The following is a 14,307-nucleotide window of genomic DNA, read 5'->3' on the forward strand; positions in this document are numbered from 1 at the left end:
CGACGGCTTTCTTGTACTATGCTTCGTTTGCGTTTGAATAATCAACCTTGAACTTCCAACCAGGAAGTGCAAGGTCCTTGGCTGGCGCCAGTTCTTATGTTCAGCTTTCGCGCTTAATGTGCCTTTCGAATTCCCCGATCCTTGTGATCACATTCTGCTTCCATGCTCCTTGGTTTGGTCGGGTTTTGTCTCTTTTTCCTGGGATTTCTTCGGTATTGTACAAGTCGCATGGCATGCTATTTTCATGGATTATGATATCAGTGTAGCGCATTTCTGTTAATATGTTTTTTAATGAGATATTTGTTTATTATTCGACTACTCTTCCAACTTGTAGTAATAGTAAACGTAGAAAACTTAGGCTTTGCACAGCACCGGTAGCTGAATACCTAAGATTCAGCGGTGGATGCCTGTGTGGAATATAGTACAGAATTCTGGGAGGTACAATATACCAATGTGAGGGAAAGGGATCTATGACAGACCATCTAGGATCGCGGAGCAAGAGAGCCCATCCAGGTTGTATCCTCGCCCTGCTGCGACTGGGTCCTCTTGGGAACACGGACAGACGACGCCTCAGCCGTGAGCTCCCTCGCCTGTTGAAGCCTGCGAAGCGATTCCGCCCGGCCCAGGATCTCCATCGTCTCGGGGATCCCGGGGCCCGGCGCACCAGCCGACAAAGCCCAGCGCAGGTAGTGGTACAATTCCTTCTTGAAGGCCTTGTCTGCGTTTAGCCGGGCCATTTCCGCGTCTGCGTCTGTGCTCTCGGGTGCATTCTCTCCCGGAGAAGTGGAAGCGGAAGTGGGCAGGATGACGGCGGAGCCGTCGTAGGAGGCGATGTTGGAGCGGTGCGTTTCGATGGTCCAGTGCGAGGATGGGACGAGGGTGAGGGCTGCGGCGGCGGTGTGGAGGGCTGTGATGGGGATGGTGGTGCCGTTGTGGGTTGAGATAGGCGTGTAGGGTGGTCTGGTGAGAGTGGTGGTGAAGAAGGTTGAGTTGCGCTGGACGAATTCAGGGGCGTTGGTGTAGGATTTTGCGTCGGCTTTGAGGAGTGGGGGGATGTATTCTGCCAAGGGGCGAGAATCGAGGATGGTAGCGCTGTGGGAGGGTGAGTTGGCGGTTCTTGAGGGTGTGTTGGGATTGTGTACGTACAGTTGATCTGCTGGGTAGGCCTCTTCAACGGCCTGAGAGACCTTGGTGACCATTTCGTCGAAGGCGGGCCCGCCGGTGGCGGCGAATCGCTGCGCGTGGGCCTTTTGGAGGAACCAGAGCTTTTCGAAGGCGACGACGGTGTTGCCGCGGGTGATTTTGAGGTTGAACTGGGTGGTTGTGAGCAGAGCGATGGCGGCCCGGGGATTCATGTCAACTTACGAGTCTTTCCAGTTCGTCAAGGCTGAAGACATCGGACTTTTGGGTGTGCGACCAGCCCAGAAGAGCGGCGAAATTGACCAGCGTGGCTGCGAACACGCCTTGATTATCCTTGAAGAAACTGAGATCAATGTCTGCGTTTCGTTTGCTGAGCTTCTGGCCGGACTTGTCTACGAGAAGGGGAACATGACCGAAGCGCGGAGGTGTCCAGTTGAAGGCGTGATACAGGGCCACATGCATTGGTGTCGAGGGCATCCATTCCTGTACGTGTCAACATCTGCAGTCTGTTTTTCTGGGGTAGTATACTCACGGTTCCCCTGATCACATGGGTGATCTTCATGCAATGATCGTCCACCACATTTGCCAGATGGTACGTCGGGTGTCCGTCAGATTTGAGCAGGATAGGGTCATCGTAGACTCGCTCAATGAGATCCAGTTTGCTGTTGGGGCGGTTCTGTCCGGTCTTGCCATAGACCAGGTCATCGAACATGGGGTAGCCCTCTACTTTCAAGCGCACAACATGCGCTTCGCCCTTCGCGGCTCGATCCTCGGATTCTTCGGCGGAGATGTCTGCACACTGTCTGTCGTAACCAGGAGGGAGACCGGCCTGACTGCGATGTCTTGCGAGCGAGTCGAGCCGTTCTGTAGAGCAAAAACACCGGTATGCGTGACCGTTTTTGACCAATTGGTTGGCATGTTCGCGGTAAATGGCCGTCCGTTCGGACTGCAACAGAGCGTCTCAGCCCCAGTCTCACAGCGTTTGTCTTCCATATCCTTGGGCGCTTACCTGTCTGTACGGACCGTAGGGACCTCCAACCAGCGGACCTGTATGAAACAACCCGCATCAGCACCTCCGTCCGTTTTTGAATCCGCGCAAACCTCGCACCTTCATCCCATTGTAACCCAGCCCATTGTAAATCCTCGTATAACCGTTGCTCCGCACCAGGTATTGTTCGTTTCTGTGCCCTCCGTCAGCCCTGATCACAACCATTCCAACCTTCCGTGCTCGCTCCAGGGCCGAACCTGATCTGTATCCTCGATTCGCAGAAGGAACTGGCCCCCCGTCCGTTTCGCCAAGAGGTAGTTGAACAATGCGGTCCGCAAGGATCCAAGATGAAGGTATCCGGTCGGCGACGGTGCGAACCGGGTTCTGGCCGGTGCGTCGGGGAGGTTCTTCTTGGACTTGCCAGCGCGGGCTGGCGCGACGGAAGAGTAGTTGGCTGCTCTGCATCGCGTGCAGATCCACGATCGACGGGCCAGGAGCCCCAAATGAGAGGGTCTCATGATACAGAATGCTATCCGTGAAGACGCGCGGTACTTCTGAACACCAGCAATAACTATAATTGTTGTTGTTGGGTTGCGGCCGAAATACGTGGATTGTCATTCGACCGCCGCAAAGCGCAGGGACGATAAGTCGGAGATCTGCAAAAAAACACCGCCGACTTCGAAAAAAAGCGGGCTAAAATTTCTGGGGTTCCGCATCGTATCAAGCACGATCAAACACAACACATCCCCTTCATCAGCGAATACTGTTATTCACTTCCAGAGCGTCTGTCTTCTGTGCGATAAGCACCGTCAACCCACTCTTAGATTTCCCGGAGTGCTCGGAGGAAGGGACAGCCTTGCCCAGTATGCTTGTGTTGGACAGTCTCTCTACCATTAACAATCGCTTACGCTTACCAGATGGCTGGTGTCGAGATCGACCTCTATGGTATGTCTCCTGCTCTTCAATAGCCGGAACAATAGCTAACGGAAACGTACCCATGCAGAGGTCCTAGAGGTGTCTCGAAGCGCAACGAAAGACGAGATCCGGAAGGCTTATCGCAAGGTCGGAAACGCACACCGTCCTCATTCCAGCCGGGAACATAACAGAAATTACTGACTCGATGGTAAATGGACAGGCTGCGCTCGCAAGTCACCCCGATAAGGTCCCCGAGGCCGAACGAGAAGCCGCGGAGGTACGATTCAAAGCCGTCCAAGAAGCCTACGATATCCTTTACGATGAAGATAAAAGACACCTTTATGATACCCATGGCATGTCTGCTTTCAATGGCTCCGGCGAGCCCGGCATGGCAGGAGGACCGGATCTGGACGATATTCTAGCGCAGATGTTCGGGATGGGTGGTGGGATGCCCGGCATGGGCGGCATGCCTGGCGGACGGCCTCCCAAGCCTCGACGGAGCCCGGACGAGAATACAAAGTACGAGGTGCGGTTAGAGGATTTATACAAGGGCAAGACGGTCAAGTTTGCTAGCACGAAGAATGTCATTTGCAGTCTGTGTCAGGGTAAAGGTGGCAAGGAAAGAGCGACGGCTAAGAAGTGCTCGACGTGTGATGGACAAGGTCTGAGGCACAAGTGGTTACTTTTCATGAACACCTTAGACTGATTCGGACTACAGGTTTCAAGCAGATCTTGACGCGAATGGGACAGTTCCTTACGCCATCAACGGTGACCTGTTCGACCTGCAATGGCCAGGGAGAGTTCTTCAGTCCCAAGGACAAATGCAAGAAGTGCAAAGGCAACAAGACCGTGGAGGAGAAGAAAATGCTGGAGATCTACATTCCACGTGGAGCAAAGTGAGTCGCAAATCATGGCACTAGGGCGCGAATCCTCTGGCTAATATCAGCTTAGAGAAGGAGATAGAATCGTGCTGGAAGGCGAGGCGGACCAGGCACCTGGCCAGGAACCTGGCGACATAGTGTTCCACATCGTGGAAGAGGAACACCCAATCTTCCGACGAGCCGGCGCAGACCTCACAGCCACCATCGACGTCACATTGGCCGAAGCGCTGACCGGCTTCTCCCGCGTGGTTATCAAACATCTCGACGGCCGCGGCATCGAAATCACCCATCCCAAGACTCCCGGGGAGGTATTATCGCCCGGCCAGGTTCTGAAGGTACCCGGAGAAGGCATGCCGCTCAAGCGCAGCGACGCGCGGGGCGACCTGTACCTCGTCGTCAACATCAAGTTCCCCGACGCCAAGTGGAAGCCCAGTGCAGCCGTCCTGGAAAGACTCCGAGAGATGCTGCCTAAGCCGGATCCCTTGATCCAGGCCGATACGGTCGACGAAGTCGACTATGACCCTAAAGGAAACCTAGATGAGTTTGGAGCCCGCGATGGGCACGGTAGCTCCGCATGGGAAGACGAGGACGAGGACGGAGAGCCCGCGCAGTGTGCGCCTCAGTAGATTCTTTCTCGCAATTCGCTTCTTTCTTTTCTGCTCTGCTCTGTGCTTTTCTGGTAGATATGTTCGATCCAAGCTGAGGCGAGCCCTCCTTCTCTGGCATCGCAGGCGTTCCGGAATTGATTCATTGGCCTGTTTTCAAGGGAATGCTACGATTGAACTTGTCGTTCCTGTCTATTCCAAGAAATCTTGCTTCATCGTGCTAGAATAAACCCAATAAGAGCCAAGTTATAGACCTGCAATGGAGTTGCAAAGCCCTCAAAAGGAGCAAATAGCAACAATGGCACGACCAGTTGTTGAGTCGCGTGCGCCATGGAGCGTGGGGTAGACAAGGTGGGATGCCACCGGGGAGTGGGATGAGACATTTTACAGCATTGCAAAAGGAAGTGGGATATCGTCAATACTGCCTCAATAAGTAGTCCAGATCATTTGCTCGTTGTAGTTCTTCCATATTGTTTGCCAGGGATTTATAAGAAAAGGAATTATGATCAAACAAAAAGCAATATCGGTCACCTGCGCCGCGACAAACGGGCGCTTTGTTTGGCATGTATTGCTTTTCCTTCGGTCTGAGGCTGCTACGGAGTACCAGGAATATGTATAAAAGACCGCATATCCGGCAATCATCAGTATCATACTTTCTCTCTGCTTGATAATCTAGTGTCATCCTCATCTCCAGCATCTGCCCAATGCGACCCCCATGCCCCAGTTTCCGGTAGCGTGGGGTATCTGAACCGGCCGCATCCATTTTCCAGAGACTGACTGGGATTGATCCATCAGTCATACATCATTTGAATTGAGCCTCTGAGGACCTGATTCAGGCTCCTCTGCCATTTAAATAAACATTCATCTCCCCCCGGTCCCTGTTCGGGCCCTCGATCTATTGATAATCGTTGCATCAGCAATAAGGTGGATTCGGCACGCCGGTCGGAGCATCTCCGCGTTCTCGGCATTTCCCCAATTAAGGTTTCCCTGACCCCATCGTACATATTCAGCGTCATATTCATATTCTGGACCCGGGCTGGTGGTTGAGTGAGATCACCAAGAAGACTTGACCATGCCGTGCAATCCACAAGCCTCCGCCTCATGCGAAGGGTGCTCTTGCGATGCCGGTGCGAACCGCGCGCCGGTGAACATCGAAGACTGCGAGGCCGAACTGCTTGCTCTGCGGAGGCGCACTCTTGAGCTGGAGAAGTCGCTGGCATCCATGACGACTGGCGCCGCGAAGGTGTCGAGGGCTGGTCGCAAGCTGCGGTCCTCCAGATGGTTCAACTGCGAGAACGACCCCGGCATGATGGCGCTCTATATCGAGCGGTATCTGAACTACGGCATGACCAAGGAGGAGCTCATGTCGGGGAAGCCGATCATCGGAATCGCGCAGTCCGGCTCGGATTTGGCGCCCTGTAATCGCCATCATCTCGAGCTGGTGAAGCGGGTGCGCGAAGGCATCAGGGCAGCTGGCGGGATTCCCTTTGAGTTTCCGACGCATCCGATACAGGAGAGCTCCAGGCGGCCCACTGCGGCTATCGATCGCAATCTGTCGTACTTAGGCTTGGTCGAGATTCTCCATGGGTATTTCCTGGATGGTGTTGTGCTACTGACTGGCTGCGATAAGACGACACCGGCGGCTCTAATGGCTGCTGCTACGGTTGTATGCGACCTTTGCTCGCCCTTTTCTGGTGCCGAACCGTTTCTGACACCTTTCTACAGAACATTCCCGCAATATGTCTCAACGTCGGTCCCATGCTCAATGGTTATATGAAGAACGAGCTCGCCGGCTCAGGTATGGTGGTATGGAAAGGCAGAGAAAAGTATGCCGCCGGCGAGATCAGTAGAGAAGAGTTCATCGATTACGTGTCCCGAGGGTATGTCCCGACCTCACTCAGATGACTCAGGTATTCTGACGCTTTGCAGAGCACCATCCGTAGGACACTGCAACACAATGGGAACCGCCTCGACCATGAACGCACTTGCCGAGGCCCTGGGGATGGCGTTGCCCGGCTCCGCGGCCATTCCTGCCCCATACCGCGAACGAGGGCAATGCGCCTATGACACAGGCTTACAGATCGTTGAGATGGTGCATGCCGATCGTAAACCCAGCGATATCTTGACTCGCGAGGCCTTTGAAAATGCCATCGTTGTGAACACCGCCATCGGTGGCAGCACCAACGCTCCAATCCATATTGGCGCCATCGCAAAACATATTGGTGTGGATCTTTCGCTAGATGACTGGGATCAACTGGGATTCCACATCCCTCTATTGGTGAACATGCAGCCAGCAGGAGAGCTATTGGGCGAAGAATACTACCGCGCCGGCGGCTTGCCAGCTGTCATGGCTGAGCTGCTCGACGCGGGGAAACTGCACGCCGACATTCTAACGTGCAACGGCCGCACCGTGAAGGAAAACGCCCAAGGAAAGCACACGTGGGACCGCCGCATGATCAGAGCCTACAACGATCCGCTCATGAAAGACGCCGGCTTCTTGCACCTCAAGGGTACCTTGTTCAACTCCGCCATCATGAAAACCTGCGTGATATCCACGGAGTTCAGGCAGAAATTCCTTGAAAACCCGGACGATCCGAACGCGTTCGAAGGCGCGGTAATTGTGTTCGACGGGCCGGAGGATTACCACCATCGCCTTGAAGATCCCAATACACCAATCGACGATAGGACTATCCTCATCATGCGTGGTGCTGGACCCCTGGGGTATCCGGGCGCGGCAGAAGTTGTCAATATGCATCCTCCCGGACGCCTTCTACGACAGGGTGTCCATTCGCTTCCGTGTATCGGCGATGGCCGACAGTCTGGCACGTCTGGCTCGCCGTCGATCCTAAATGCCTCCCCTGAAGCGGCGGCTGGTGGCAATCTGGCGCTTCTTCGAGACGGAGACAGGCTCCGTGTCGATCTTAACAAACGGCGCGTCGACATCCTTGTACCCGCGGAGGAACTGGAGAAACGAAAGAAGGCGCTGGAGGCCAATGGCGGTTACGGTGTTCCTGAGAGTCAGACTCCCTGGCAGGATCTATTCAGAAGGGAAGCGACGCAACTGAGTGAGGGGATGGTCCTCCGTGAGGCAGTCAAGTATCAAAGACTAGCCCAACGATTCGAGGAGCCTAGACACAATCACTGAGCGTATTTGATGATCACTGATGAACGTGTTTTGGATGTTCTCTCATCATTCCATTACTTAATTCCGCATTTTGATCATACCCGAAAGCATGAGTGTGCGGACAATTAATGGAAAATTGGGCGCCATCTTTCTGCACTTAATAGAGTAATGCAAAGTAGTCATGGGCGACGTCATTTTTCTTTCCCGCCCCTCTTTCCCATCAATGAGAGAATGTCACCCGAGTCGCTTACTGTCTGTGCCTCGTAAGGCTCCGCTCCTTACCACCGCCGAGCGCGATGCTTCATCTGTGCCGGAGGTTTTCTTTATCTGCTTCCGTTCCTGACCCGAGTCAAGTTGCCACGGTTGATTTGCCGCCTTGCAGAAGTCGTGTCTCCCCAAAAAGACAAGGGGTCATTCCTTCAATCCTCATGTTCGCAGCGGCAGGCAGCAGCCGCATCGCCGACATGATGTGCTGTACAAAGTTAAGATCTCATACCTGCCGAGACATATAGGGTGTCGATACGCCGAGGCGACAATGATAATGCGGTGATAGGACTTAGCATCACTGATCACGACCCCGGCCAATTCGCAGTCATCAATTCGTCCGAGAATAGTCTAGGATTGTTGACGCTGAAGCTGAGATCTTGACCCTGCAGATCAGGTGGCAGGAAAGTACCCAGGAATTCAGGCATGACGAATGAGTCAGCTATAGTATGGTCAGTTCAACTTATTTGGGTGCGTCAATCGGAGACTCACGCTCATAGAAGCCATTGCTATCCGGTAGCCCCTTCTCTCCGCCAAAACTAATGCCGAAAAATGTGTCTTGCATCATTGGAGGATTCCTTTGAGCGCTTGGATCCCCAGCCTCTTTGATGGCGTCTTCTTTAGGCCGACCATCCCGTTCCTGACCTTTTCCAGTTCTGGAAAGCACGATATTGATGGTTTCAGCGGCCTTCTTTGCTTCTTTAGAAGTCGAGGACCTGCGCATCCATACTGTCCTCGCTCTCTGCAGCGCACCGCGGATCTCATCTTCCCGCTGCAGTGTCTGCTCGTGATACAATAACGAGCACAGGATCATGGTGGCCGTGAGAAATAGGTGGTTCATTATAGAGGTGACTCGCCAGCGCATCGTGTGAAGCTGGCCTCCGGGGCAGGTTTCCTCGTCGAGTATGTGCTGAATCGTAAGAGCTTCCAACGAGGCATCGAGACACGCCTTGCGGGAATACTCAAAAATATCCTCATTCTGAGATGGGGACCGCATGTAAAGAAATCGCCGATGCAGCATGACCTGTCCTTTGTAAAACATATGCCTGATGAACAGCCTGGCCAGAATGACCTGTGGAGAGTCCGTCACGCTAGCTGCCATGGGTTTCATCTGCAGGGGCGGCGGAATACTCGCAGCCGCTTCATGTAAGAGACTATCTACTCGCATCACTTCTGCGTAGCTGCAGGGCTGCACTGCGCTCGTGAGGTCCGCAATCATGCCCAGCGCCTTCAACATCCGCCTGCGCGCGATGATACCCAGGGTCGTCGTGTGCTCAGTTTCGGGTCGCGGTTGAGGTAACTCTACGGTACCCTCGTCGAAATCTGCATCGTTGAGATTTCGCGGTTCAGCAGTATCGTACTGCCAGTCAGAGATCATCCGTGGCATTCCCATCTGGTTGGAGATCAGAATATCACTCATTAGCACCGTCGCCCATAGCCGCCGGCGCATCTCACCCCGGAAAGGGGAAATGCCAGGGAAGTGACTTGGGTCACGGTGGTAGCCCATGCGCCGGGCGAGGTTGACTTCCAAAGCGAGCAGAAACCAGATGTCCTTGTCGGCGTCGGCAGTGATGCAGAATTCCACATAGACATAGTTGATGACAGTTTCCAAGGCGTACGGGCCGCACTTGGTATATTCGCCCATGACTAGGCATTGCACAATTTTCTCGCGGTACAGATTCACTTGGAGGGACTGTTGCTCGACCTCAGGTCCATCGGGCGGATCAGATGCTAGACATGCAAGACAGATCATACCGAAAAGGAGTCCGACCCATATGATAGGGACATCGGATGGATCGGCCCAGAATGCCTCGTACTGTACCTGTCAGCACAGCATCGTTGTAGCTGGGGCGTAGAGCATGTTTACTTACCTCGCGCAGAAAGCTCGGTCCGTGAACCGCAGCTAAACCGCGTCAATGAAAATGAGCATTAGACTTGGCTGCAGTGGATGGAAGTGTTCCTACAAGACGATACAAGATCCAAATAGTTGAAGTAGCGAGAGATGTACCGATCGACAGCGTTTTTTGGTGGCAATGCTGAGAGTATTTCATCGCGTGACGTCGCGCGGCGACATCCATACAGCAGAAAGGCGCCATTGGACCGGGACCTTGCAAATGGTTCACTGCTATTGCCGACCCCATGCTCGTCCTCAACCCGGTCGGAACTCTGAGCTAGCCGCAGCTGTTCTTCGCGGTGCAGGTGGTCTTTCAAATCGGCGATGCCGTCCAGTATGGCAACCCAGTGTTCGCCACCAACGTAGCGATGCTCTGATTCAGTAATTCGCATGCTTCCACTCTCAGATTGTCCATCAACTGGTGTATCTATTGGCATAGTTTCGGCCGGAGTGATCCTTGAGGGCACTGGTGGCATACACACCTCGACAGACGAACTAGCATTGGGTCTCTCATTCGAGGACTTAGGCATCATGGACGTAACCAAGCGCTCCAACTGTACAAGCCGGTCATGTACAGTAGGCACAGCGGTTGAAGACGGCTTTGGCGAGCCCGTCGTTGGATGATTTTCAGCGTATGTACATATTTGACCGCGAGCCGAGCAAAATGAGCAGGGCCTTTGACGGTCACACTTTGATCTGCAGAACATGAAAAAGTCAGCCTCGCATCACAGAATCAAACAGATAGAAATCACACAAGCCGCTTACTTTCGACGTCGACATGAGTTGCAAGACAGCTGAGGCTTATTTCGACGTCGACTGGGATTTAGGAGCGGCCGTGACATAGCCAAACCAGTCTCTTGAGGTGTTCCAAATGACGATTCCAATGAGTAACGTCGTGAATTTGTCCTTGACATGGCTGTCCCAACTGTGATTGGGGTCATGTCGTTCCTAGTAGACATCATTGGCGCCGGCTACAGACAACTTGCATTGTCCAGAGACCCTTTTGCCACTCTGCAGGCCAATTTAACATTTACGAGAAGCTTTAGCTGCTGTAAAGAGTATGACGATCCGACGGTCCTCCCGCCGCAGGGAGTGGATGTTGACAGATGACATGGAAGACACGAGCAAGACCGACGATAGTAGTGGCGATCACGTGACAAACCAAACTGGTGGAATACTCCTGTATCATGTCTATCTACACTGACTAGACCGAGCTTGAACGCAGAAATCGAATTAAAGAGGCCAATCTGAATGGCTCTCATAGATAAGTTACTATACTACTACAATAATGGATTCCCCGATCCTCCGATCCGATCGTCCGACCATCCGACGCCCCACTGCGGATGATCGACACGAGTATGTACAAATCTCCGGTGACACTTCTATTATGTATTAGTTATTCTATGTACACCATGACTGAACCAAAGCTCCGATCCTCCTAATTGCCTCCTCTGTGAATACTGAGGCTGGACAGCATCAGCCATCTCTGATCATGGTCGCCATGCCAGCTGCCAACGAATTGAATCTCCTATCTCCGTCCTATCTCGCACTTTGTTTACATGGGTTTGCCCACAGTGGCAGTCTCTTAAACGCAGCAATGCCTCTGTCAATATGTTTTGCAGATATCTTGATCAACTTTTTTTTCTCTCAGCAGGTCATCTCTTTGCCTCTCAACTGCTTTCAACACACATTGGGTCCAGACCTGTCATTATGTCCAAGTCCGAGTGTAGCTCCGACATGGCTACGAACCAGCTGGAGAAAGGCATTGGCAGTGAGCTGGAAGAGGCCAACTTTGTCGACTGGAACGGTCCTAACGATCCCACCAATCCTAAAAACTGGCCGGAGCACAAGAAATGGACGCATATTGTCATCATATCCCTCCTAGCACTCACCACGTAAGTCCTGTCCCTCTAGCTGGTAAGGTGCTGTGTCTGAGTGTTCACCTTGACGTAGGAATATGGCTCCGACAATGTGCGCACCTGGAATTAGTGGTATCTCTGCAGACTTGGGCATTACTTCCAGCGCCGTCAGCACCCTTGCCATCACTCTGTACGTCCTTGGATTGGCTATTGGGCCCATGTTCATGTCTCCCGTCAGCGAGGTGTACGGACGCGTGCCGGTATACCATGCTGCCAATATTATCTTCGTCGCCTTCATTATCGGTAATGCGCTGAGCCGGAATCTTGCTCAATTCCTGGTCTTCCGATTCATATCGGGCTGTGCTGGCGGCACCCCAATGGCTCTAGGCGGAGGGACTATTGCAGACATCACCGCTATAGAGCAAAGAGCAGTTGCGATGGCTTTGTTTAGCATGGGACCACTTGCAGGACCGGTATGTGTTGTCATTAGTTCGCCTTTCGACTGCCAAATAACCAGTCCGATCTCGTTCAGGTCCTTGGCCCTGTTATCGGAGGCTTCCTCGCTGCAAGCAAAGGCTGGCGCTGGACTTTCTGGTTGCTAGCCATCTTGGGAGTATCCTGTGGTATTTCGGCTTTTGTTGTCATGAGCGAAACACATCCCAAGGTCATCCTCGAGCGCAAAACTGCCAGTCTCCGCGCTGACACCGGAAACCATCATCTCCGTTCCAAGCTTGCCGGAAATCCCCTCTCCCCGCATCAGGTTCTCGTCCAGGTACTTATTCGACCTACTGTGCTCCTGTTTCGGTCGCCTATCCTCTTTGTCATATCCCTTTATGTGGCATTGGTATTTGGAGTGATGTACCTGCTATTTACCACCTTCACCAGCGTATTCGAGGGCCAGTACGGATTCAGCACTTCCGTGTCCGGGTTGGTGTACCTCGGTCTGGGGGTCTCCCTTGTCGCCAGCATGCTCATATTCAACGTCCTGAATAATCGCCTTCAGTCAGCGAAATCGAAGGCCGATGGGGTGCAACAGCACCGGCCCGAGGATCGGTTACTTCCTATGATCTGGTTCAGTCCGCTCGTTAGCCTCGGCCTCTTTATATACGGATGGACTGCCTACTATAAGGTCCATTGGATGGTACCCATCATCGGCACCGCTTTCATGGGCTTTGGAGCCTTTTTCGTCATGGTACGTAATCGACGCTCTTGTCCCTATTCAATGCAACCCTCTAATCCACACAGATGCCCGCGCAACTCTATCTGATCGATGTATTTGGTTCCCAGGCTGCTGCCTCTGCGCTTGGCGCCAATAATCTCCTGCGTTACATTTTCAGTACTTTTCTGCCGCTGGCGGGGCCAAGCATGTACGAGGCTTTGAACTACGGCTGGGGCAATACTCTGCTGGGATTCCTTGCTCTTGCGTTTGTCCCCGGACCTCTTCTTTTCTACAGATATGGCGAACGTCTTCGTGCTAGAACATCTGTCACGCTTTGAAGGCTGAAATCTAACTGTTCGTCCGTTACCGTCGAATGAGCCAATATAATATCTACTATCAATATAGTACGGGGTGTGACATGAGGATACAGAGCGGAATGTCAATCTTTCGATCACAATAGTGGTCTGACCCAAATCCAACTACTGCCAGTCTACTATGCTACCCTCTGCCCTATGCGTTAATAGAAAGTCGCATTCCCCACTTTCATACAACTGCTATATGTGAGCCATCCAGCGACTGACTCAAATCTATACATCTTATTCAAAAGCACATCCCCAACGCCTATTACTGTACTAAGAGGCTATCTTGAGGCAGGAGCATATCTTGTGGTCCTGATTGGCCCTGTCAACTGTATCGCCCAGCTCTGTCAAAGGTGATGATTAATCATGAAAACCAGGTGGAGGCTTCTCGCGGTTCTAGAGAGATGACGATTATCTCTTATGAATAAGCCTGACTCATGGCTGAATCCCCCAAAATATCAATCCAATTCCACCTTTGGACCCATCTCTATCAAGACTGACATGACCCGACAGAAATCGTCTCAATACAAAGCAACCATCTTTGACCTAGGGAGCGTCCTTTTCACCTGAGACGCTCCCAAAGACTGCAGCTGCTGGAGAAGTTGCTCACCGATCGTCTCAAGGAACGCATTCAGGTCAAGGCAGACTCGCTGTCACTGGCTATGCGGATTCTGGCATGCTTGTCTGTGGGTATATCTCAAGTTGAACTGGATGTCCGAGAACTGCTCGCCATGCAGTGCGAGGACGGCTCGTGGGAGCCTGGCTCGTTCTATCGGTTTGGATCGTCCAAGGTGAATGTTGGTAATCGAGGTCTTATGCGTTGGCGATTAGGGCGGTTACTATGGACCGGGTTACTAGAACACCCTCTAAGGACACCGAGCAGGAGGTTTCATTGAGTCATGATCCCGAACAGGAATGATCCGTACTAATGTTAGTAGTTATATTCATTTTCAACTGTTTCAAGAAATCGAAGTGGTAATACTGGTGAGGGTATACTTGCTCCACTGCTAGTCTAGTCCCAACCGTACGAAGATCACTCTAGCAGTAGTGTATGACTCATTTTCAACATAAAAACCTCTACCTTATACACTAGACACATGATAAAAATCATCACCTCAG

General features: G+C 52.6%; 5 protein-coding genes across 5 annotated transcripts; 3 read left to right on the forward strand and 2 right to left on the reverse strand.

Annotated features, from left to right (window-relative positions):
* Positions 1 to 482: 482 nt before the first annotated feature.
* Positions 483 to 2,646, reverse strand: NFIA_091530 (glutamate--tRNA ligase MSE1; the record flags this gene model as incomplete). The annotated part of the gene is made up of 6 exons (XM_001261090.1): positions 483 to 1,313; positions 1,366 to 1,623; positions 1,673 to 2,086; positions 2,150 to 2,187; positions 2,249 to 2,321; positions 2,386 to 2,646. 6 exons carry the CDS (start codon positions 2,644 to 2,646, stop codon positions 483 to 485), a joined length of 1,875 nt encoding a protein of 624 aa, XP_001261091.1.
* Positions 2,647 to 3,045: 399 nt separating this feature from the next.
* On the forward strand, positions 3,046 to 4,550 carry NFIA_091540 (putative DnaJ domain protein (Mas5); the record flags this gene model as incomplete). Its single annotated transcript, XM_001261091.1, has 5 exons — positions 3,046 to 3,073; positions 3,132 to 3,190; positions 3,264 to 3,705; positions 3,762 to 3,939; positions 3,995 to 4,550. The coding sequence occupies 5 exons, from the start codon at positions 3,046 to 3,048 to the stop codon at positions 4,548 to 4,550; spliced, it is 1,263 nt and encodes a 420-aa protein (XP_001261092.1).
* Positions 4,551 to 5,601: 1,051 nt separating this feature from the next.
* Positions 5,602 to 7,674, forward strand: NFIA_091550 (IlvD/Edd family dehydratase; the record flags this gene model as incomplete). The annotated part of the gene is made up of 3 exons (XM_001261092.1): positions 5,602 to 6,195; positions 6,255 to 6,409; positions 6,459 to 7,674. 3 exons carry the CDS (start codon positions 5,602 to 5,604, stop codon positions 7,672 to 7,674), a joined length of 1,965 nt encoding a protein of 654 aa, XP_001261093.1.
* A 548-nt stretch (positions 7,675 to 8,222) lies between these two features.
* NFIA_091560 (putative transcription factor) lies at positions 8,223 to 10,341 on the reverse strand (the record flags this gene model as incomplete). The annotated part of the gene is made up of 4 exons (XM_001261093.1): positions 8,223 to 8,359; positions 8,410 to 9,733; positions 9,789 to 9,820; positions 9,882 to 10,341. 4 exons carry the CDS (start codon positions 10,339 to 10,341, stop codon positions 8,223 to 8,225), a joined length of 1,953 nt encoding a protein of 650 aa, XP_001261094.1.
* Positions 10,342 to 11,521: 1,180 nt separating this feature from the next.
* NFIA_091570 (MFS transporter) lies at positions 11,522 to 13,167 on the forward strand (the record flags this gene model as incomplete). The annotated part of the gene is made up of 4 exons (XM_001261094.1): positions 11,522 to 11,706; positions 11,765 to 12,143; positions 12,203 to 12,862; positions 12,916 to 13,167. 4 exons carry the CDS (start codon positions 11,522 to 11,524, stop codon positions 13,165 to 13,167), a joined length of 1,476 nt encoding a protein of 491 aa, XP_001261095.1.
* Positions 13,168 to 14,307: the final 1,140 nt, after the last annotated feature.

The sequence above is a fragment of the Aspergillus fischeri genome, genomic scaffold, assembly GCF_000149645.3.
Source record: "Aspergillus fischeri NRRL 181 1099437636264 genomic scaffold, whole genome shotgun sequence".
In the NCBI taxonomy this organism is placed as follows: domain Eukaryota; kingdom Fungi; phylum Ascomycota; class Eurotiomycetes; order Eurotiales; family Aspergillaceae; genus Aspergillus; species Aspergillus fischeri.